General features: G+C 45.0%; 1 protein-coding gene across 1 annotated transcript; it reads left to right on the forward strand.

The window, feature by feature from the left end:
* Nucleotides 1–1879: 1879 nt before the first annotated feature.
* Nucleotides 1880–24061, forward strand: IRF4 (interferon regulatory factor 4). Its single transcript, XM_035126370.2, has 9 exons — nt 1880–1981; nt 7501–7774; nt 11518–11704; nt 12129–12217; nt 13345–13486; nt 16579–16686; nt 18494–18847; nt 20013–20125; nt 22256–24061. Exons 2-9 carry the CDS (start codon nt 7544–7546, stop codon nt 22397–22399), a joined length of 1368 nt encoding a protein of 455 aa, XP_034982261.1. The 5' UTR covers nt 1880–1981; nt 7501–7543; the 3' UTR covers nt 22400–24061.
* Nucleotides 24062–24560: the final 499 nt, after the last annotated feature.

The following is a 24560-nucleotide window of genomic DNA, read 5'->3' on the forward strand; positions in this document are numbered from 1 at the left end:
TGTCAGTTGATGGGTCTAGCTTTGCATACATGCAGATGAAGGGGTGTGGGGCCTTCCCCTATAATTCTGGAGTTGCAAGGCTGCACAGGTGGGGTTTTTTTTAGACCTGAGTGGCTCTTCCAATGTTGTTGGGCACCAGCTTCCATGCAATGGTCAGGGATGGAGGCTACAGTATTATAGTCCAGCAGCATCTGAAGGGTCACAGGTCCCCCAAGGCTGCTGATACATACAACCAATTGACCAACGCTGCGTGTTTCCACAATCTGGAAAATAAGCTGGGTGGTGGCGTCATGCTCAAACCTCTGCAGAGACTCAAACCCAGCATAGGGTGGCGCTGTTCTCAGTTCCAGTTGTCATTCAGTTCTGAAAACTAAGAAGAAGAAAGCCCCTAGGCTTTACTTAAATGAAACACGAAAGGTTTTGTTGAGGGCTCTTTGCTGAACACTTTCGCCCTTTGATGGAAACCAGATATCTCTCTGTCTAGAGAAGAAGTTTTTTTGTTGTTTCCCCCCAAAAAAACAACAGAAGCTTCCTCTAGAACCCGGGTCAAACTGGGTGGATAAAAGGGAATGGAGTTGAATAAAAACGTGATTGCTCCTCCTGGAGCTTTCGTGGCATGTTTGTGGGTCGGATCCGGAGGGCGGAGGGGGGGAGAGAAATGCCACAGATTTGTTAATGCAGAAGCGCGCAAGTCCTTCGACTGCCCCAAAGTTTCGGGCATGGGAAAGGGGAGATTTCCCACAGGAACCTGGTGTACTGCTGCTTTTTGCTCAGAATAAAAGCGCCCACTTCTTCCGTTCGTTTCTTTTTTCTTTTATAAAAAAGAGAATAATGTAACTTGCTCTTTGGTTCTAAAGGAGAGAGGCAACCGTGTTATCTAGCTAGGCTTGTCACCGGTTTAGCCCTGGGACATGGGAAGTCATACGCTCAAGGCAGGAGGAGGGGGGGCACTTGATGTCTTCATTTCGCAACACAGCGTTGGGGCTGGTTCACACGTTCACGTGTAATGGGTTCCTCTGCAGCGGATTCCTGAGCATAAACGATGCAAGTAGCGGTTAGACGTGTGTGAACAGACTCCATCCGAAGTTGTGTCTGCGCTGGCCGGTCCTTACCAAGACAAGTCAACATCTGACACGCAGCAGTCGCGGTGGGGTAAACTAAGCACGTGTGAACCCGCCGTCGGGGCTTTGAAGGGTTAGGGCTTCCAGGGAGAGGGTGGGGTGGGAGTCCCTAGCAAATCTCGTTTAGGAAACGCGGGGATGTATGAAGAAAGTCCTTTGTCTTCTGCTGCGCATCTTCTCTGATGCTGAAACGCCCTCTAACGGGATGCATCCAGCATTCATCCCGCTGTCAAAAAGAAAAGAGGGGCGGGGCGAGGTCGGTTTTCCTTTTCTAGTTAACGTTTACAGAGTAAGCTATGGGCCTTGGCGAAGGAGCCTTGAAGGCGTGCACGATGCAACAACTTTTCTCGTACGTTTCAATTTAAAACGTGCCCCTCCGAAGCTCAGTCGGCAGAGAATGAGACTCTCGATCTCAGGGTCGTGGGTTCGAGTCCCACATTGGGCAAAATATTCCTGCATTGCAGGGGGGGTTGGACTAGATGACCCTCGGGGTACCTTCCAACTCGACAATTCTATGATTCTTGCCTAGGGCTTTCCCTCCGTGATCAGGGACAGGCTGGATACCCTCCGGCAGTTCCTAACCAGTCTTCTACCGCGCAACTCACTACCGGTATTACAGAAACTGAACGCCAAATACCGCCCTCCGGGTCAGTCATGCAGAGAGGCCCCGCCCCCTCAAGCCCCGCCCGCCCCTCCTCAGGCTCTCTGCTTGGGTCATAAAAGAGAGTTCCCCTTTCCCTCTCGCTGCTCAGTTTATTCCGGTTTGAAATCTGATTTCTCGCCCCCCCCCTCCACGTCTCCAAAATAATTTGGAGAAAAGGCTCTGCGCTCGCCCTCCGCGAGGGAGGAAAGAGAGACAGGTAAGTTTGCCAAATCGCCCTCTTTTCATTCAGGGGGTGGCGGGGACAGTTGATGATGGAGGAAACTTAATTCGGAGTAAACGTGCTCCAGAGAACCCGCTCTGGAGTGAGGTCTTTTTGACCGCCTTCAGGTGTGCTATAGATCTGGCACACGGGGACCCTCAGCCTGTGTTAAGACTGAGTTCACTCATCGGAGAGCGACGCAAAACAAAGCAAAGAAGTCCTGGAGTCTGGACTTGCGGGAGCCGAGTTCGAATTCCGAGCCCTCCTGGTGATCTTGAGCCAGTCGACTCTTTAGCACGCGCAGCCGCGGTGGTGACGAGAGTAAACCGGGGACAAATTCATAGAATCGTAGAGTTAAAAGGGACCAGGGCCATCTAGTCCAAACCCCTGCAACGCAAGAACCTTCTACCCAAGTTGAGGCTGGAACGCACGACCCTCAAGAGTCTCGTGTTCCACCAACTGAGCTATGGGTACCAGGACGTGACTGCAAAGCGCAGTCCTGCCCTATAGACTCCGAAGCGAGGCCCCTTGAATCCAAATTTTAAAAATTCAGATATCTGAAGAAGTGTGCATGCACACGAAAGCTCATACCAATGACAAACTTAGTTGGTCTCTAAGGTGCTACTGGAAGGTGTGTTTTTTTTTTTGTTTCGACTACGGCAGACCAACACGGCTAACTACCTGTAACCACCCCTTGAATCCAGTGGGACTTCTCTCCATCTGGATAAGATTATTGTAGCCATAGGTAAATATCGGAAGGCCATATAGCGACGGGTTCAGGATATGGACCATTTGCCGAGAAATGCCCACCCCCCCCACCCCCGCCTCTCGATTTCATCTCGGTGGAGTGAGGGCTTAACTGGCTTGTGGATCCTCTTCGAGAGCTTGTTCTAAAGCATCGTCTCGTCCCCTCTCCCTCTCGCAGCCCTTTTTGCAAGTTGAATCGCTTTTCTACCCCTTCCGGCGGCTCCGCTTCCCTTCCCTTATCTCTGCTAGTCGAGATCGTGTTCGTTGCCTTTTATGAATGAAGTGCATTTCGTAGTACTACGGGGAGACCGCGTGGCGTGGCGGGCAGGTGCGGGAGAGAGATGTGGGTTTGATCCTGGCCCAAGAAGAGGTGATGCCGAATCACGTGGCTGAGACTTCTTCTGTGCCGAGACGGGAAGAAAGGTGGCTAAAGATGTGGCTCCTGGCCTGTCGTTTCCCTCTTTCTTTTTGGTCTGTTCTGTAAAAAGGAGGGAGGCGGGCGAAGTTTTTGGAAGCAAATTGTTGAGGCCTGCCGAAGCGAGGTTTCTCACCCCATAACTGCTGCAGGCTGCAGAAGTTAAGGCTCCCGGTGATATTTCTTTTATTTCTGAGCGCAACCCGAGAGCCACGTTCTTTCGCAAGGCTCCCGTTACCGAGCTTAGTCCATTCCGATTGATCGACGGGGAGGTTATACGATGTTCCGTCATATGACAATTGTTACTGTCCAGCGCATTCGGCTGCCTCTTTACTTACCCCGAAAAGTGCCCTCTAAGCTGACTTTGCCAGGATGTGATCGAGTCCCACCCGAAAATAGCGACCGTCTGGAAGCGCCCCCGCAGACTTCAGCTGAGAGAATTCAGTCCTGTTTAATGCTGTGCAAATATCATTCTGCAAAGATATTCTCTTCACTTAGAAAGAGGGAGCCGCTGAGGCTGCAATCCTAAACACACTTACGAGGGAGTAACACCCATTTACCCTTCCCAGCAGTACATTGGTAATGTGCAGAATATTCCACTTCACGACTGTAGCCCAGTGCACACTTACTCGAAAGTAAGCCCCACCAAGCACAGAGAGGTTTTACTTCAGAATAAATATGCCTGCACGTTGACACTGACCCTAAGCATGTTTACTCCAGAGTGAGCCATACTGAGTTCAGTGGGACTTACCGCCTTGCAAGTGTGTTTAGTTCTGCAGTTTTAGTTTCCGCATGTCTGGCCTCCAGCACAGTGAGCCCTGGACCAGAGCTTCTTTCTGGCCCAGGAAAACTCACGAGGACAAATTAAAAAATTATTTTGTTTTTATTTATTAGATTTATATACCGCCCTTCGTCCTAAGAGCTCACCTCAGAGGTGGTAGGAGGTTTTTGTCTTTGCTAGGGCAGACTTCGACGCTGCTGCCCGATCTTAATGGAGAACAAGTGACTCCAGAACTGTCCTTTGATTCCCAGATTCTGCATTTAAGACCCTGGTAACCTAAAATTGAGGACCTTCCTATCCCCTCTCATGCTCTTTAGATTAGCAGCAGCAGTGGTGGGTGGATAAATAGTTTTCAAATATATTTATATTTCTCATGATTGCTTCAGAGGATTAAGACATCGGTAGGGTTCTTGCGCAGCTGGAAGAGTGGAAAATTTGTTGGAAGAGGCGCTGTCCCTCCATCCCCCAAATCCATTCACACAGAGAGCACAGGTGAGCTGCCATGTGGGGTGGGTGAATCCCAGAGGAAGGTAACTGAAGCCATTGGTGGCAGAACCTATATAGGCAATGTATGGTACGGTGATATGAAGGCAGGCAGGCAAGTATTCATTTAGCTACCGTCTCCTAAAGCTAGATAGAGCCTCTGGGATCAGAGGCAGTGTATCTGGTTGCAAGAGGGCAAGCAGCAGGGGAGGTTTCTAGGAAGTTGGCTTATACCGAGTCAGACCAGTAGCCCATCTAAATCACTGGGGCAGGATCCGGATCTTGCTGGACTCCAGCTCCCAATAGCACAAGTCACAGAATCTCAGGATTGCAGCGTTGGAAGGGACCCCGAGGATCACCTAGTCCAACCCCCTGCGATGCAGGCACATTTCACCTAGAGTGGGGCTCAAACCCACAATCCCTGAGATGAAGAGTCGCAATGCTCTACCAACCGGAGGTAGATTACCTACTCCCCTCCTCGTTGTTTTAAGACAGGGTTCTTTTGCATCTCACCAGGGGATTCGAACTGGGTCTGCATTACTGGGGGTTGGACCAGATGACCCCCCGAGGTCCCTTCCAACTCTACAATTCTGTAATTCTGTGCACTCTTCACTGATCTATGGCCCTTTCCTCGTTGCATTCATGCCTTCCTTTTGTGCTTCCTGTAAGTGTGTGGATAGCTGCTGCGGGAGGCAGGATACCGTGCCGACTTTGGGTCTGATCCCGCACGGCTTACCCTCAGGTTCTACTCTCTTTATGCATAACAGGGAGGTGCAGCCGACTGACCTTGACGGGCTGCTCCCCCCCCCCAGGTCTTCTGAGAAACGTATTAGAAAGGTGGGTTGGGTGTTGGTTCACAGGAGGCAGCCATGTAGACCGCAACCCTCTGGGCCACGGCAAAACAAGCAACAGAAGTGACTGGGACAGCTCAGCCGTTAGAGCATGGAACTCTCAATCTCAGGGTCGTGGGTTCGAGTTCAGAGAAAGATTCCTGCATTTGCAGGGGGTTGGACTAGATGTCCTTCTGGGGTCGCTTCCCAACTCTACAATTCTGTGATTCTAAGGTGGAAAGCGGAACGGAAGCAGTTTAAGGCTTGACTACGACTTCAGGTCGAGCGCAAACTTTTCCCGCAGCACAAGAGAACCAAAGCATATTCTGAAACCAACCTTGGCAGCTGTTGAATTTCAACAACTTTTTTGGGCCAACTTTGAAGAGGAGGACAGAAAAAGGAAAGAACCCACCCCCCGAATTTGGGGGCTCAGGTTCTCTGAAAGCAGAATGTGGGCTGTGCAAAGCTCAAGGAAGGATGCGAGGGAGAAAGTATATGCGGGTCTCGGTCATCTCGTGGGAATAGCCACCGTTTGGAGAGGGAAAGCAAACAGTTCATAGAATCATGGAAGAGTTGGAAGGGACCCCAAGGGCCATCTAGCCCAGCCCCCTGCAATGCAGAAATGAAGAGAGGATGATTCTCCTTCTTGGGGTGGGGTGGAGGGCGCAGCAAGCGCCAGGTCTCCCGGGAAAACGGCCTGACGAATGAAAGAAGCGGGAGAGGAAGGAACCTGGTGGACCAGATAATACATAGCGCATAACTAGCCCATATTCATTTCAACCTACCAGATTTTAGTTTATAGAAGGGCATGAACCCCTGTCCAGGCACTTTGCTGGGAGCTTTCCGTCGAAATTTCGACGGGGGGAGGGGGAAGAGGACAAGAGCAGGAGGGAAGGGAGAGCGAGAGCAAGTGATGGATGTGAGCAAATGCAATCCTGCCTCCGCCGGGGGTCTATGATTACCCATTTATTCCAACTCAATGAATGCCTCCACTTAATATAATACATTCACTTTTACTATATATATTCCCTTTTTAAACTTCAACCACCTCTGCTTCCCTATAGGAAGGCAGCATCCACCCGTTGGTAATAATATTTATTTGCAAGTAGATAATTAAATGTGGCCGCCGATCTCTGTAAGGCATTGCCCCTCCACCAGCAGTGCACCAGAGAGAGAGAGAGAGAGAGAGAGAGAGAGAGAGAGAGAGAGAGAGAGAGAGAGAGAGAGAGAGAGAGAGAGAGAGAGAGAGAGAGAGAGAGAGAGAGAAGGACGGCGGCCAGGGTGAGTGGAAGGGGCCTCTGTGAGTATGAGGAGCGGTCCAGCTCGTGCCAGCCGCGAGGAAGCCCATAATAGAGGAAGGAAGCGGGGACGGATGAGCGTCTGCAGGAGAGGGAAGGCGACAGGGAAGTGGGAGCTGGGGGAGGCGCGGCGTTTGGCCATGTGGGTTGCCTGTCAGGAGAAAAAAAAACCAAACCCAAAGACGGCTCTGGGGGGGGGGGAAGAGTGCACAAAAAACGAAGCAGGCACACACAGACTAGAGAAAGATAATTCGGCGTGTGTTCCTTCCGAGGAAGAGCCAGTCAGGGCGAAGTGTGACCAGGAGGGCGGAAGGGAGGGGTGGATAAACGCCGAAGGTGAGGCGGCGGCTTCCGCCGGCAGGTTCCTCAGGGACAGCAGACCCCCCCCCCCCAATGTGTGGATCTTTTTCTCTATGCCCCTTGTTCCTCTTCCCTGGCGGGGAGGGCGGCACCATGTTGTGGCTCCTCGCCTCAGGAACCGCTCTGAGGTGTTTGCGAGGGGAAAGAGGGGAGGAGGTGCGCGAGAGAGAAAGCGAGGGAGACGCGGCAGAAGCAGGGACAACTCTGCGTTGGCGCCAAGCCAGCGAACGGTCTATCTGCTTCCTCGTGAAACGGGTCGGTCTCTCACTCTGGAAACCAGGAGTGCCAGCTTGAACCCGCGACCGTGGGTGCCATAAGGTGTGCATGGTGGCCCTGGCACCGAAATTTGTGGGAAATTTTGCGGGTGTTTGGGAGCCAGCCCCTATGCTGGAGACCATGGTGGACACCGGCGCCCCCGACCTTCGCTTGCCCGGTAGCAAAAGGTGGGTGTGGAGAAGAAGTTCGCGTTTCTCCCGCTAAACTTGCGGGATGGTGCGTTCTGCGGGCCAGAGTGAAAGGAGAGCCTGACGGCGTGGAGGCGCTGAAGCGCGCGCGCGCGTTTCTGGCGCGTGGCACGTGACCCTTCTTCTCCCTCCCGTCAGCAGGGGAGGCGCCGGAGCAGGCGACGTCGGCTGGGCGCGTGGCATGAACCTGGAGGGCGAGCGCGGCATCCACAGCACCAGCGAGGGCGGCGGCGGGATGAGCTCGGTGAGCTGCGGCAACGGGAAACTCCGCCAGTGGCTGATCGAGCAGATTGACAGCGGCAAGTACCCGGGCCTGGTGTGGGAGAACGACGAGAAGAGCATCTTCCGCATCCCCTGGAAGCACGCGGGCAAGCAGGACTACAATCGAGAGGAGGACGCCGCTCTTTTCAAGGTAAGGGGTTGGCCAGATTTAGCAGATTGCGATCCAGTGGCTGGGATGGCAGCCAGAGGCGAAGGGCTGTTTGCATTTCCTTGCGCAAGTTTGGCTCCAGTCTCCATCAGAAGCGAAGATTTACTTGGAAATGGCCCATGCTTTTAAGTGGAACTGGTTCCAAATTTAGGGTCAGGTGCAGTTAGGTGATTTAGGATCATTGGGTAAGGTCATAGCTGCCAAGTTATCCCTTTTTTTAAGGGATTTTCCCTTATGCTGAATAGGCTTCCTCGCGAGAAAAGGGAAAACTTGGCAGCTATGGGTAAGGTACATGGAATTTACTATTTTATCTTGTCAACAGTCTGCAAGGTAGATCGGACTGGAAGACAGGTGTGGCTGAGGCCGCTCAGTGAACTTCCTAGCTGATCTGGGATATGAACCTAGGGCTCATTGGTCCAACTCCACCCTCTGTGTCCACTTTCAGCCTCACTGGCAAATTCCACAGAGGCGCAGGGTCCTTCTCCAATATCTTCTGTAACCTTTCTACTACTTTAATAGATAAACTAAATGATCACCTATCAATGAAGGAGCTCTCTTTTCTACCCAACTGGCGTCCTAGATGCTTCTGAATTAAAATGCCAACCAAGCTGTTTTCCTGTCACACTTGAAAGAATCCTTCCATGTTCCATAATTCCCTCTTCCTTATTTGATTAACTGCCCCAAGGCGTGACTCTTTATGACTGCAGTGATGCTCCGAGTTGCACAAACTTGCATTCTGTAGACATCAATTGAACTTGTGTACAATTTCAAACAGGATTGCAGCCTTTGTCATTAAACTTCAGCAAGCACCATAATAACTGTTTAGCAAGAAGACTTCCTTTCTAAAACTCCTTCTGTTGATTGTTATTGAATAGCATTACCTGGAGCAACACTGTTCCATTTCTGCTAAAATGAATGTAGCTAATTACTTTTAATAGTAACTCATTTTTAAAAGCAACAATTTACGCTACTGGTTGAACCCACAAGCAACGCCTTCCTCCTTTAATTACTCAGCCTTAATGTTAACGTTCGCATGGCTTTCTTAGCTTTGTGTACTGAACTCATACTGTGACATGTCGTTTTAAAAAGCCATCTCTTGACTTGAAAATACCTTTTAGCTACCTGCAGATTCCAGTGACTAGACTGGACTTGGCAGAAGTTATGATGCCATTTCCACCTCAGCATGATACGAAACAAGAGTTCATAATTCCTGACTATGCTGATTATGCTGTCTAGGCCTGATGGCAACTGCATAGCTGCCAAGTTTTCCCTTTTCTCGCGAGGAAGCCTATTCAGCATAAGGGAAAATCCCTTAAAAAAGGGATAACTTGGCAGCTATGGGCAACTGGAGTACAGCACATCCAAAGGGTCACAGATTCCACATCCCAATTATGAAAGATTGAGTGGCTTTACATCCTTGCTCCCATCGTGTGCTGTCTGCAAGCAGGGCTCTTTTTGAACTCTGCGCCATACAGAATGAGTAGACTAGAAGAAGCTGGGACTGCATCTGCCACCATAGCTGCATTATTATTATTTATATAGTCAGAGAGCATAGCTGAGTGGTAAAGCATCTGCTTTGCATGCAAAAGGTCCATGGTTTGATCTAAAGTAGGGCTGGGGGAGGCAACAGATGGACCAATGAGTCTGACTTTGGTTAAAATACCCAAGGTCCTAAAAAAATCTGCCATTCCTTCTGCCTGCACAGAATCTCTGACATCTTTCTGAGAGCCAGTGTGGTATAGTGGTTAGAGTGCTGGACTAGACACAGGTTCACATATCTGCTCAGGCCTCAAACTTAACTGGGTGACTTTGGGCCAATCATACTCTCTCGGTCCAACCTACCTCACAGGGTTGTTGTGAAGATAATACGGAGAAGGGGAGGACTGTGTCCTTGAGCTCCTTGGAAGAACAGGTGGGATAAAAATGTGACAATAAATACACAAATAAAAACAGGAAGGTTTATAGGTGGTTAACTGCAGCCTGATTTATATATCTATTATAATACTGCACCCCTGCTTTCTCCACTCGCCAACTGCCTGCCATTCCCTCATTAACCTCTTAGAGCTTCCCACATCATGCTCACTTTTTCACCTTCCCAAACTCACTTCTGTCTTCTATTCTGCAGTCCCGCTTTGCACCCATTTTCACCTTCACCCCATGCCTTCACCTCCCCTTCCTTTTGTGCAACACGTTCCCCTTGCACACAAACCACCTGCATGGTAACATTCTGTATCCTCCTCCCACACATTGCAACTACCAAGCACCCTTTCCCTCTTCTGCCCATTTATGAAGCTACCCTCCTCCTATTCTGCAGACTTTTAATGACCTTACTTACATCTTCAACCCCATTCCCATGCCTCTCACACCATCCATTAGCATCCCAGCTACCACCTTCACGCCCTTTCCCCTGCCACCCTCCTCCTTACTTTTCTCAACTCTTCCTTGCACACAGAGCACTCCATTTTCATGCTTCCTCTCTCCTATTCTACAGCCCCTTTGCACAGGGCTCTGTGTTCTTTCTCTCTCTCACATGAAGCAGCTCGACAAGAAGGGAAGAGGGAGAAGTTTGAGTACAGCAAGAAGGGAGATACGCTGAAAGGGAAAAAAGTGGCTGTTTTAAACTGGCAGAAGTTTGAGTAAAGTGGGGAGTGGATAGAAACTGAGAGGAAAATGGTGACTTTAAACAACAACAGTAAAGCAGGGGTGGAGTGACAGTGAGGGTATTCTTTTTTAAAACAAACAAATTTTAACAAGAAGAAATAGCAGAAATGGGTACAACACAAAAGGTAACACCAAAAAGAAAGCACAACAGAGCCTTTCCAAACTCCCTTCTTACTGTACTCAAATATGCTACTTCTTCCCCCACATTGTCTTCCTCCCCCATCCGCTTGCTCTGCTCAAACTTTTGCCATTCTTTAAATTCGCTACTTTGTTCCTCTCAGTGTTCCTCCATCCATGCTTTACTGAAACTTCTGCTGTTGTTTAAAGGACCCACCTTTCCTTACTTTCAGTGTCTCTCATTTCATGCTGTACTCAAACTTCTCCATCTTCCATTCCTCAGCTGCGTCAGGCGAGAGAGATAAAGGACACGGATTCCTCAAAGATTCCAAAGTATATTTATACAATGCCACTGTTTAAAATTGCTTTCCCCCCTCTCAGTGTCTCTCCAAGCTACCCCACCATCACTTCATGCAAATTCATTATTGTGATGCAGTACTACAGATCCTTCAATGGATTTTTATTATATAAAAATTACACACACACACACACATTTTATACACTATTGTTCTAAGCTGCCCTGTGCTCCATACTGGAGGAACGGTGGGATAGAAACTATCTAATTCATAATAAAAACATGTTGTGGCTGCTCCATGCTGTTTTGCAGTGAACTAAAATAGCACAGAGCCTTTGCGAATGGCACAGGGTCTATATGCTTCCTGTAGACCTGAAGTATCTACTATGAATCTCAGAATGACATCTAGTTCTTTTATTGCAGTCTTCTCTGCTGGGTCCTGAAAAAATTGCACTGCGTTGGGAATTTGGTTTGTAGCGGAACTGTGACTAGGGAAGTGAAAATCCTATAGTGGCAGGAGAAAAGCTAGTGATAGTCCCAACAGAGAACTTCCATGATGAACACACGTATCGTGCTATTTATATTGTTGATTATAGGTATGTTTAAAGGAGTTTTTAAAAAACAAGATGTTAACCACCACCAATATTTCCAGGCTTGGGCTCTATTTAAAGGAAAGTTCAGAGAAGGCATTGATAAGCCAGATCCCCCCACCTGGAAAACAAGACTGCGGTGTGCTTTGAACAAGAGCAATGACTTTGAAGAACTCGTTGAAAGAAGCCAGCTGGATATATCAGACCCCTATAAAGTGTACAGAATAGTACCAGAAGGAGCAAAGAAAGGTAAGCTTGCATTATACAAAACAATCCCATTTATTGAGATGATGCTGGGGTGGGGTGGGAATATACAGCAGCACTATAATTACTTTAAGCAATAAAGTTTGGTGAATTAAAAATCTAATGCTTGCTTATATAGGTTTACAATAGAAGCACCTAGGATTCAAATAACTGATGCAGTTCTGCCTGATTCTGTAACTAAATAAATTATACAGTCCAGGTGATTTGCATGTATGTTGTCTTTTATCCTGATAGAGTATTCCAATGACAGACTTCTAGGTTTATCCCCTATCTGTAAAGCATACCAACAAACTTCGTGGCTATGAAGTAGACTGAAGCAATAACAATGTCGTTTTTTATGTGCAAGCTACTTTTCTCACAAGGTTCTTCAAGGTACGCATGCGTAAATCTCTCTGTTTTATATACACAGGAGCAAAACAACTTAGCATGGAAGATCCCCAAATGATTATGAATAATACTTACGCCATGAACTCATCTTATTCTGCACTACCACCTCAGGTATGTATAAATGCATGCATATATATATATATATATATATATATATATATATATATATAATATGGATGTATTTTAGCTTTGATGTCAAATGATGAAGATGTACTGATACCATTGCTGTTTCATTCCGTGATCTAGTGTGAGATTGAAAAAAAGTTGCAAAGAGTACAAATACAACTTAAGGAATATACTCAAAGAGTTCATAGGTGTTGCTGTGATCTGATTTTGTTGTTGTTGTTGTTGAACCCATACTATTAGCTCTTATGGCATTCCATATCTGTTTCATCATTTGCAGTCCAAGTAGTCACCTTCATACATTTCAAATATTTACATCCCCCTGTAAGCGTCATTTTAAAAAAATTGATTGACAACGCTGGATTTGTACCATTGCATCAGTTTCGTGTGCACTTCCTCTTCCCGAGGGGACCTTGGGTGCTGTATCTTCATTATTTGTAGGGGAGAGCCTAAGGACTGGTGGTGAAACACATCTTTTGTGTGCATAGAGTCCCATGTTCTGCCCCCCAGCATCTGTACTCAAATAATCTCTGGTAGCAAGCTTTGGAGAAAACACTACGCAAGACTCTGGAGAGCATTTTGTGTTTGGACATTTTGAGGATGGCATGTAGTCCGGGTGGGAAAGCTGAAGATTCTGTCTGCAATTGACTATAACTAAAACCATTATATAATGTGTGGGACACCACAGCCTGACCCTGCACACTTTATTCATGGCTAAGAGACTGGTTTGACAGAGCTGGAAGGACCATACAGCTACTTTGAGAGCTCATTGGTCGGAGGACCTTTCTTCTCTTGCAGCATATGAAAACATTACTTTTGTCTGAAGTTGTGAGGATCACAACCATTCTGACAACTTGGGTCCCTATTCAGAGCTGTTTGGCTGACTTGCATGCCATATAAGATCTGTCAATGCCTCCCCGATCCTCTTTTGTTATTTTGTATTATTGGTTTTGGCCACACGACACGTACCTGCTTTTTGCAAAATGGCATTGTGGATTGACATACTTGGCTGATGTGTTTTCTTTCTCCTCCTTAGAACTGTGATGGAAAAAACTTTTCAAAAATGCATTAAAAACAACAACAACACATTATGTAATGTTTCGTTAAACATGCAGGTGCCAAGCTACATGGTGTCTCATGACCGTAATTGGAGAGACTATATGCCGGAGCAGTCACACCCCGATATCTCCTACCAGTGTGCAAGTGTTCCTTTTGCAGCTCGCAACCACCATTGGCAAAGCCCAGCATGTCAGAACGGTAAGAAGATTCCAGTGGTTTTAGACAGAGCTGTATCTGGTGGTTATTTAAATTGGGAAAGAAGTTGTGGTTCCTGTCCATGTGGTTGTGAACAAGGTGCTTCTGAGCAAAGTGGATTTCCTCATTCATTTCATTAGAAGACACTGCTCAGTATATCCAGCACTTTGTGTATGCAAACGTCCCCTCTTCATTGAAATGAATGGCGAAGCCTTGGAAAGTGGGAAAACTTTATATGTGCATTCCACTGTTGGAAGAAAGTCTAATGGTATGAATGAGATTAGGCAGCCAAAAGTAAGGACTTTAAAACCTCATTTAAGGGATAGGCAAGCACTTGCAAGCTCCCTATCACTGAAATCAATTGGACTTGCAGAAGTGGTTAACTTTGGAGCATGAATCTAAGGTTCCATTACACTGAGCACTCAGTATAAGAAAACGGTACAATCTCCACAGGAATGTGGAGTGCTTTTACTTTGAAGATTCAGAATAATAGACGAGGCAAAGTAGGTAAGTCAAATGGGCCTATTTCTGATGGTGCACATAATGAAAGCTTTTCAGTGCTGACAAAACTGATGTTATTCTGCAGCATGAGAGCCAACTCCTAGGGGCTGAGGTCCCTTTGCCTCCCCAAAATAAAATATTTCAGGAGGTCAGGGCGCCCCCAGATTTCATGGGCATTGCCATTCCAATGGCGTGCATGTACCACATCATGTGATCAATTATGTAGGGCGGGGCTTACCTGCACCCTCCAGTATTTTAGCCAAGTTGGCACCCCTGTTCTGCAGAGTGGGATCACCAATGTGGCGCATGCAAACACACATGTGCCTGCCAAAGCTTTTCCTGGTGCCCACAGTATCCCCTCCTCACTCCACCCCCATTGTAGGCAGACCTGAAAGAAGACTTCTTTCCTTTCTGTTGCAACCCAAAAAAACCACCCTCTCCTCCTGCAATTAGTTTTTTAAATAAAATAAAATAAAATAAAATACTGTAATAGAAGGATTTCTCCAAGCCTAGTTGCCTGTGTGTGAGAGAGATATATATAACTTCCTGGAGTGGGTTAACCAGTTCCTGCTCAGCACACTCTCCAGGAAGATGACCCCCCTCGCCTTGCCAAAAACAAATTATGCTTGAAAAAAGGCTGAAACACTGTTCCAAGCCAAAGTGTTGGAGGGCAGATGGGGTTGTGAATGGATGGTTGTGGGACATGTATATTTGCATGGTTATGGGGTGTGCATGGAATCATAGAACTGTAGAGCTGGAAGGGACTGTGAGGGTCCTCTAGTCCATCCCCCTGCAATGCAGGAATCTTTTGCCTAGTATCAGGCTCGAACCCATGGCCCTGAGATTAAAAGTGCCATGCTGTACCAAATCAACTATGCCAGCTGCCTGTGTGGTTGCAGTGCGGTGCCAGTGCCTATTACTCAGGTTTCCAAAATTGGCAGTCGCTGGTCCAAGAGCTTCATAAACATGGAATGCGTTCAGTGAAGCCTGTCAAATAAAAGCATATTGCTTTATTAATTTTTGGCTTCCATCTTGCACCTACTAGCCCATGAGTGAATCTGGCTGATTTCAACGCAGGACAAATATACACTATAAATTAACAGATATTTAAGGCACGATGATACGCCCCAAGTCAACCACTTCTCTAAGTCCTATTGATTTCTGTGGGAGAGTTTATCACTTAGATGCTTATGGCATCTCTTTCAATCCTTGAATCATTAAAGCTCAATGCCTGAAGAACCCCCTTGAGGGTTTCCTGGCTCTGTGACATCACAAAGCCAGCTGATCCTATGCAAAGTAGATTTTAGTTTTAAACATGCACACTGGGCATTCTTGCTTTTCTTTTTTTAAGCATTTAAGCATTTGGCCTAAGAGGGGAAAGTATATTTGGATGCAATGGGGGGAAAGCATTCCATAGTGCTCCCAATGCTGTATAAATGTTAAATTTGCCTTCACTCTAATGCTGCAAGCCTGTGTGATGTAGTAATTAGAGGGCTGAACTAGGATCAGAGTGACCCAGGTTCAAATTCCCATTCCACCAGAAAATTTACTGGGTTACGTTGGACCAGTCACTATCTACCAGGTTGGCCTGCCTCATAGCAGTGCTGCCAATTCCAGGGGGCCATGGGGGCCCAGGCACCCACAATTTTTTTTTTTGCTGTGGGTGCCCAGCCTCTGCCCCCCTGCCCATGCCACCTGCTGCCTTGCCTCTGGTGCTGTGGCACTGCAGCAGCGGCTGGCCCTGTGCTCTGTCTCAGGGTCTCTTATTGGGGCCCATTGCGGCTGCAGACATGCTTCCGGAGTGCGACTGCTGCCACAGCAGGCCACAACAGGGGACCTGTGACAAAGGTGCAGGCCCTGGCCCAGTCACCACCACGGCGGCAGAGCACACATGCGCCATAACATTGAATCGACATCATGGTGTCACATTATGACATCATAACGTGCATGCGCTGGGCACCCACAGTCTGGGGCCCAAATTGGCACTACTGCCCCATAAGGTTGTTATAAAGTGGATAGAACCACACGTGCCACTTTGAGCACCTTGGAGGAGCCAAATACTAAACACATTTACTAGAAAGTAAGCCCCTGAAGTCAATACCAGTGCCATGCCCCTTCTGGAGTCATGCAATGGTTTAAAGCAGTGTTTCTCAACCAGTGTGCCTCCAGATGTTTTGGGACTACAACTCCCATCATTCCTGACCATTGGTCTTGCTAGCTAGGGATGATGGGAGTTGTAGTCCCAAAACATCTGGAGGCACACTGGTTGAGAAACACTGGTTTAAAGCATCCATGAGGTACCACTTAGTGTGAAGAAGTGCAGAAGCACCAAGGGATCCATCTCTGCAGCCAGCAGAAGGCCCTCCAAACTCAGCCGAAACATCCAGAGTCCAGGAGAAGGGAAGCATCTGCCAGGGTTTTTTGTAAACTACCTGGGAGCTCTGCTGAAAGACAGCATATAAACAAACAAACAAAATGTGTTCAGGTCGAAATGGAAGGTGAATTTCTCAGACTGGACGGGGAAAGCCTTCAATGGATTTTGGACCCCTTGGCAACATAGTTTGTGAACAGAAACTTTTTGTTTGTGAAAGCAGGTTGTCAGGTCACTGGAACCTTTTACGCTTGTGCGCCACCCGAGGCACAGACTCCTGGGATCCCAATAGAGCCGAGCATAAGGTCTGGTGAAGCTCTTCCATTGTCAGGTATATAAATAATTCAACAATTGGCAAGTAACAATGAATTCATGAGAGCCCTCTCGTAACTTTCCAGATAAGTTTCACACACACACACCTTTCCCGCCGTGAGCTCAAATGAGAGGATAACTGTGAAATTTCCATCAATGTTTGGTTCTCTGATTCGGTGTGCATAAATGTTGGTTGTGCACATTTATATGAAGTGTGGAGATTGTTCACAGACAACATGAACAAGGAATTTTGTGCAGTGCCCAGTCAATATGTGTTGAATTTTGGGCAATGCCTCGTGAATGTGCCTGGGTTCCAAATGATATTGGAAAAAAATGGCCAAATTCAATTAGGTGGTGTGTTTATTGGCCAGTCAAAGCAGGAAGCAACCAGAAAGAGCTCCTCCTCAATAGAAGTTCCTATCTGTGGAGTTCTCAACCAAGGATGACCTGTCTAGCACCAACCATGTTATCCTCTCAGTGTTAAGCAAAGGATTATCCCAGACACTTGAATATATTTTCCTCTCTTTAGTTGGTTGTTGTATATTTTATATTATTTTTGAAAACAGATATGGAAGTTCCACTGAAGAGCCACATATAAATATATAAATAAACAAGATTATCCTGTCAGGGACTATGTGGATTGCCCAGGCGATCAGAGAAACGTACCAGTATGTGGAGGTGTTGCACATCAACCAGGCATTAAAGTACAACTGATCAGTTAATTTCCCCCAAAATCATTTGGCAATGACTCATACCGTCAGGTGTAACATTCCCTGTTGATTGTTTGGTAAACTTTCTCCATGCTGTCATGTGAGTGTACATTATGATTGATGTTTATGCACAACTGCTAGTCAATTCCCAATAACCCTGACATATACATGTTGACATGGACCCAGGTGGTGCTGTGGTTAAACCACTGAGCCTAGGGCTTGCTGATCAGAAGGTCGGCGGTTCGAATCCCTGTGACGGGGTGAGCTCCCGTTGCTTGGTCCCAGCTCCTGCCAACCTAGCAGTTCGAAAGCACGTCAAAATGCAAGTAGATAAATAGGAACCACTGCAGCGGGAAGGTAAACGGCGTTTCCATGTGCTGCTCTGGTTTGCCAGAAGCGGCTTTGTCATGCTGGTCACATGACCTGGAAGCTATACACCGGCTCCCTCGGCCAATAATGCGAGATGAGCGCGCAACCCCAGAGTCGGTCACGACTGGACCTAATGGTCAGGGGTCCCTTTACCTTTACCTTTATACATGTTGACAAGAATTCCGTACCGCTTCAGCATTTGCACAAAGTTATTTTTAGTGGTATGTTTGTGGTTGTGTTATCTTGGTGTAAGGGTGGCTCATTTAACTAACTGTAGCTCTTGCTGCCAATCCCTGCAGCACAACAGCCATATTTGTTACTTGCTCCAATGCTCCACCACGAACCCCCCCCCCAAAAAAACTATCAGCTATCAAGTACCGTACTGTAGCCTACAATTTGACTTGGCCAACAAGCAAGGCTACTGCATAGCTCAACTCAGTGAATCATAGGAATCACTATGCCAATACCCTCACAACCAGCATTTCCCCAGCTAATCTGCTGTGTGGCACAATCTTACACATGTTTAAGTCTCGCTGTGCTCAATTTCCTAGCAAGTGTATATTTAAAACTGCATATGCATTGTCAGGTTCCAAGTCTCCCACTGAAAAGTGGTTTGAAGCCACGTCTCCGAGATGCTGTGTGTGTCACTAAACCTCAATGCTTCTTAGCTTCCTTGTAGATGTTACATGCCATGCCATTGTCTGGTGTCCAACGGTTAACAGCAATTTTGCATAAATATGCTTTCAGATTGTCGGTTGCACATCTGTCTATATTACCACGAAACTCTTGTGAAAGAAGTCACTACTTCAAGTCCTGAGGGGTGCAGAATATCTCATGGCCAAAGTTATGAGGTCAGCGGGCTGGACCAAGTTCTTTTCCCTTATCCGGAAGATCACAACCAGAGGAAAATAACGGAAAAATCCTTAAGCCACCTGGAAAGGGGAGTAATTCTCTGGATGACACCTGACGGACTCTATGCTAAGAGACTTTGCCAAAGCAGGATCTATTGGGATGGGCCTCTGGCGTTTTGCAACGACAGGCCTAACAAACTGGAAAGGGAGCAGACTTGCAAACTTTTTGATACTCAGCAGTTTTTATCAGGTATGTATGTTACAATCATAAATGCACCCTTGTAAGTTGTGTGATGCAAGCTTCTCCTTTTGTCATAGCAGTGGGTTTCAGAAGGAGTTGGATGCACATTCACGATTTGACTCTATTTGACCATAGCATGAACTGAAATATTATCCAAGTTGCTAAAAATTTCTAATTAGCGTTCATTTGAGAAAGGTAATGTTGACTCACCAGTTGTCCTACTGTGGGCTAATAATGCTCCTCACACACATTTTTTTGCCTGCTCTTCAGTGGTGTAATATTTTTGAAGGTTTTTCTTCTTATCTGCATTCTTAAATGCTCCTTTAGTCTTTGGTGTCCAGGGTGCTAACACTTACAGTTATACAGTAGGTGTAACTTTTGGTATGTACAACACTGGGTGTTCTGCAATGAAAATAACATTGTTATAAGATTTTGTAGCTTCAGGCTTTACTTCGGTGAGATCAAACTGGCTAATATAAACACATCTGCTTAATTAGAGACTGTGATATGTGGACTGGATATAGAAACAACTGGACTGAAATGAACATTTCTTATATCCAGCAAATTTGAAAGTGGAATATTTTAAACAGATTATTTAGTGGAGTTTTTATTTTCTTTTAATGGAAGCACCATTTTATAGATTTGCCTTTTTGGATTCCAATAGTCTTTAATGTAAAATCCCCATAAACCCCCATTTATACAATTTTGAGTGAACAAATAATAAATTGTAACTCCGCTAAAGGCATGTGGGAGACTTGTGTCTTCTTCATACATATTTTAGAGGTTCTCCTCAAAATCTGGGGTCTTTTCTGAAAGCCAGCCAGCTCTGGTTTATCCCAGCATGAGGGTAAATTCAGACAACCATGGCATACCTGGAAGCACTCAATAAACTGGGAACAGTAATGTCCTGCCAAATTGAGAGAAATTTTCTTACGCTTATGTACCTGATTGGAAAGCTGGAGAACCAGGGAAGTGTTACAAATTTTAATATTGCTGGGTAGGATGTTGCAGATATGTACTGATTTGGATTTTAGATTTTTTTTTTGCCATCCTCATTGCCACAGAATCTTTTGATCAGTAATATAGGCTGATTTTCCACGATATTTGTTTTTCTACCATAGCTCTGAAGTTTAGTCCTGCATAATAGCTTGAGTATTTTCTGTTGGCTTTCCAGAACTACAAGTATTTGCCCACCATGGGCGGCCGTTGCCTAGATTCCAGATTGTGTTGTGTTTCGGTGAAGAGTTTCCAGATCCACAAAGGCAAAGAAAACAAATTACAGCCCATGTAAGTATAAACAATTTGATTTGCTTGAAACTAGGGGCATGCAAATATATTAAAGGGGGTAAGGTGAATGCTTAAAGTGAATTAAGTTAATCCAATATATTCAAATAAGGTTGAAAAATAGCATTGAAGTCAACTGTAAACCACCACTCTTATAGCTAGGCAGTACAGTATAATTGAAACTTCCTTAAGTACGATAATCGCCTGGAAATATGCAACACGTTTCTGAGTGATTCACATCTGTGATTACACTTTCGATTTAAGCTAAACTGTTGTTGTTGTTGTTTAGTAGTTTAGTCGTGTCCGACTCTTTGTGACCCCATGGACCAGAGCACGCCAGGCACTCCTGTCTTCCACTGCCTCCCGCAGTTTGGTCAGACTTACGTTGGTAGCTTCGAGAACACTGTCCAACCACCTCGTCCTCTGTCATCCCCTTCTCCTTGTGCCCTCAATCTTTCCCAATATCAGGGTCTTCTCATGAGGTGGCCAAAGTATTGGAGCCTCAGCTTCAGGATCTGTCCTTCCAGTGAGCACTCAGGGCTGATTTCCTTCAGAATGGATAGGTTTGATAGCTAAACGTTACAACAATTCAAATATTCTGAAATCGGAAATCACAGTTTATTTCAATACCACTAAATAATCTAGACATGAACTATAAAGAGGGGGCTTTCTGGCTTGCCACCAATTGTTTGTGCCGTGTTGGTGTTTTTATAGCATTCTACAAAGATGTAATAAATGATGCTTTGAGCAAAGTGGATGAGTGGAAATCTCACCCCCTTACTTCCATAGTGATTCCCTCCTCCCACTTACCAAGTGCTCCATGCATTCTGTGTCCTTACAGCTAGCACCTTTCATCCTCCTTTATTTAGGGCTATTTAGCCTATAATTCACAAACTAATTAAGCCAGAACATCAGTGCACCAGTGTCCTAAATCTAAGCACATTGGCTTAATTAGATTGTGAATCAGGTTGTTAATTGTGCAGTCTATTATAAACAATGCTAAGAAACATTCAGCAGAAGAATTAGCTGTACAAGATCACATTATTTGCCCAAGGTAATCTTGGACAAATAAGATAATCTATGTTTTGAGCTTCAGCGTAAGTTGTTTCAAAGTATACGTAATACCTCCAATTATCATATGAGCTAACTTTGTCCTGAAAGCTGTGTGTCAACGTAGCGCTGAGTGACTCCTTGCATGAGTGGATTGACTTCTGCTTGCACAACAGGACCCCCCCATCCTCCCCCCTTTGCCCACTAAACCTGTTCTCTCTGGAGCAGATTTGGGGGTGGTGCAGGGCATGTGCAGGGGAAAGAGTGGGGAAATCCCATTGTGGGTAGAAATAATTTTACTCGTAGATTTAAGTAGATACCACCCTATGTTAGGTTGCGGGTCTTTTCTCTCTCTCTTTTTTACAATTTCCGCTGCAACAATCAACTGTAAAAGTTGATAATGTAAGGAAGATTTAGCTCTTATTGCAACTGATCAAGTAGTCAATTCACATAGTGAAGAGGAATAACATTTCAAACATCCCTACCACTACCTTTGTATGCCTGCGTGGAGTTTTTTTGCTATCTCCAGGGCTCTGCAGGAGCTTCATACTTTTAGAAAGACCATGTTCAGCAAGGGGAAATATATTTTTGTCGTCATTCATGGTAGGCAGTAGAAGTTTCAGGTAAACGTTAGTCCAAGATACATAAAGGATCTCAGACCTGGTATGTTCTGAAGCCTGCGCTCACACTTGTGTATAGGCTTCTGTGTACATGAAACTATAGTAGAATGAGCTAGGCAGTGCCGTGCCTGTTTCTTAGAAACATGTCCTGCTGATTTCTGTGGGACTTGTTCCTAGTATGTGTGTATATGATTGCTACTGGAAAGAAGCACGTGCTGCGAAACTTCAATATCTTCAGCAAGGCCATTTGAATTGATGAAACTAGATAGAACACAAATGAAATGCTTTCCGATGTGGATCTCTGTTGACTTGTCATGATTAATTTAAGAGTTGTTTAATATATATATATATATATATATATATATATATATATATATATATATATATATATATATATTCATATTCAATATGAATGAATCAGACCATCTGGCTATGTGTCCCATTAATCTTTCTATCTGTTAAGGTTGAGCCAATGTTTGCAAGGCAGCTATACTACTTTGCACAGCAAAACACCGGACCTTTTCTAAGAGGCTATGATATACCAGAACAAGTCACCAGTTCAGAAGACTACCATCGAGCTCTCCACCATTCCTCTGTTCCAGAATAAGCATGTGAAAATCGGTGCCTTGAAGCATCATGTTGGATGTTATGCATAATGCAAGAATCGTTGGTTCACAGCTACATGTTATAAGTAAACGCTTGGATTTCCCCTGGGAAATGAACAACAACAACAAAGTTCAAAGAATGGTTGTGGTCAAGCCTAAAAATATATTACAATGGGCACGTGGTCTCCTCCCTCCTTTTTTTGGATTGCTGTACCTCAGATTCTAACACTGGGGTTAGTAGTGGAAACTGACAAAATACTTCCTATGTTTACATGTTCTTAAAGGGAGGCAGTGTCTTATAGATGACTTGAACTTATTTCAGACTCTTAGTTATTTATTTGAATAGAAATCTCAGGGCAAGAATTCCTAGACCGAAACAGCAGTTTACTTAAGATATAATGGGGTACTCAAAAGCACATTATTCAATGAAATGGAATTATTCTGTAATTTTTATAAGTATACTATTTTGAAAACATCTGTGTAGTCTTTAAAGAAAGTTGCAGTGTACAGGTGTATGCTTTTTTAAGAACTATAATTTCTGACATTTTTTCACGTTTTTAAAAATGTATATTGTCGCTCTTTTGAAAAATGGACATGTGCAGCACATCAGGATTATTCCTAGGATAAAATGTTTTATTATCATGCTATGTTATTTATACCATTATATGTCATTTTCATAAAGCTCATTTAATGCTTAGTAAGCAGTCAAAGCTTCTTTCCAATAACTGCTGGAATTGCTGTGCAGTCCTATACAGGCCTACCGAGAGCTCAGTAGTACAGTACAGTACTTGCTTCCAGGTATGTATGTATAGTCCTGCAGCCTCAGGCATTTTTTAAAAAAAACAATTACCAAAGAGTGAAACACATGTTTGCACAGGATTTAAGATGAATCAGTGTTAAATCTATATCCGAACTCACAAGCACACTATAGTTTAATTTGAGCCATCTAAGCACTCAAAACATTTTTTTGGACAAATTCACAATTGACTTTATTGTCAGAATTATTTATTCTGAGTGATAATGTTGACAGACATTGGCATTAATTCAGGACAGAGTTAAGTGCTCCAGTTACATAAGTAACTATGTGACCACAAGTGATTTCCTTTTTTAATATTAATTTTTTTTGAATTTCAAAAAACAAAACAAAAAAACAATTCAATGTCAACACACATTTTCCTTAATGGTTTGACTTCCCATCCTTACCTCCATGTTGTTTTTATTTCCATCACTATTTTATTTTTAAAAGTAAAGGAAGGACTGAAATTTCAGGTTATTGGTTATTTGCTTGATCAGACATGTCAGTATCAAAGCAGCATATTATAATGAGTCATAGGAAATAGTCATCAAGATCCCTTCCTTCCTAAAAATCTATTTGTAGGTGTGTGTTTTTTCCTGTATTGAAGTATTAAAATTAAAAATGTGTTCTACTTGAATTTCTAATCAGGGACAAATTGTATATTTTTATACAATTGGCAGAAGACCCATGTTCTAAACCCACCCCCACCCCCGAATTTATACATCTTAAAGATGCATGATGCCTTGGGATATAATATCCACTTTCTTCTCCTAAATAGCCAGTCCCATCACCTGGCACATTTTCCCTGATGTATTTAGGCTGCAATTGTTACCATGCTTACTACAGAGTAAGGTCCATTGACATTGCAGGACTTACTTCTGAGTATACATGCATATGACTGTACTATTAATCTTACTCAGCTTGAAAAATTGATAGGCGCTGCATAGCTGTTTGGTTCTTTTCAGGCATATACATTTGTGGTGTTGATGCATTCAGCAAACAAGCACATTCTCTCCTCCTCCTCCTCCTCCTCCTTCTCTCTCTCTCTCTCTCTCTCTCTCTCTCTCTCTCTCTCTCTTGTGTGATGGACCTTTATTTGCTTGCAGCCCCCTCCCCTTTATTTTGTTGGTTGTGTAAAGAAATGTTATTTCTGAATCCACGCAATTCCAGTTAAGAAATGCAGCTTGTGTTTAGTTTTCAAAGGCTTGATGACTACATCTTTTTCTCATACAAGGCAGTGTGAGATCTATGTTTATAGCACACTGCTTCATAATTCATTACTGTACTTTGAGGACAGTCCTATTGATTTGAATGGAACATATTTCCAAGTGGTGCAAAAAGCACTTCAGTGGCAACTGTGGAATAAA

This window comes from Zootoca vivipara, chromosome 8 (genome assembly GCF_963506605.1).
Source record: "Zootoca vivipara chromosome 8, rZooViv1.1, whole genome shotgun sequence".
Lineage (NCBI taxonomy): Eukaryota > Metazoa > Chordata > Lepidosauria > Squamata > Lacertidae > Zootoca > Zootoca vivipara.

Bases quoted from the DNA above. Each gene is read 5' to 3' on its own strand.
- IRF4 (XM_035126370.2), top strand. From the start codon at position 7,544: ATGAACCTGGAGGGCGAGCGCGGCATCCACAGCACCAGCGAGGGCGGC. The intron at 16,687-18,493 runs GTATATAAATAA...ATATGCTTTCAG, and splicing joins TGAAGCTCTTCCATTGTCAG to ATTGTCGGTTGCACATCTGT. The intron at 20,126-22,255 runs GTAAGTATAAAC...CTATCTGTTAAG, and splicing joins GAAAACAAATTACAGCCCAT to GTTGAGCCAATGTTTGCAAG.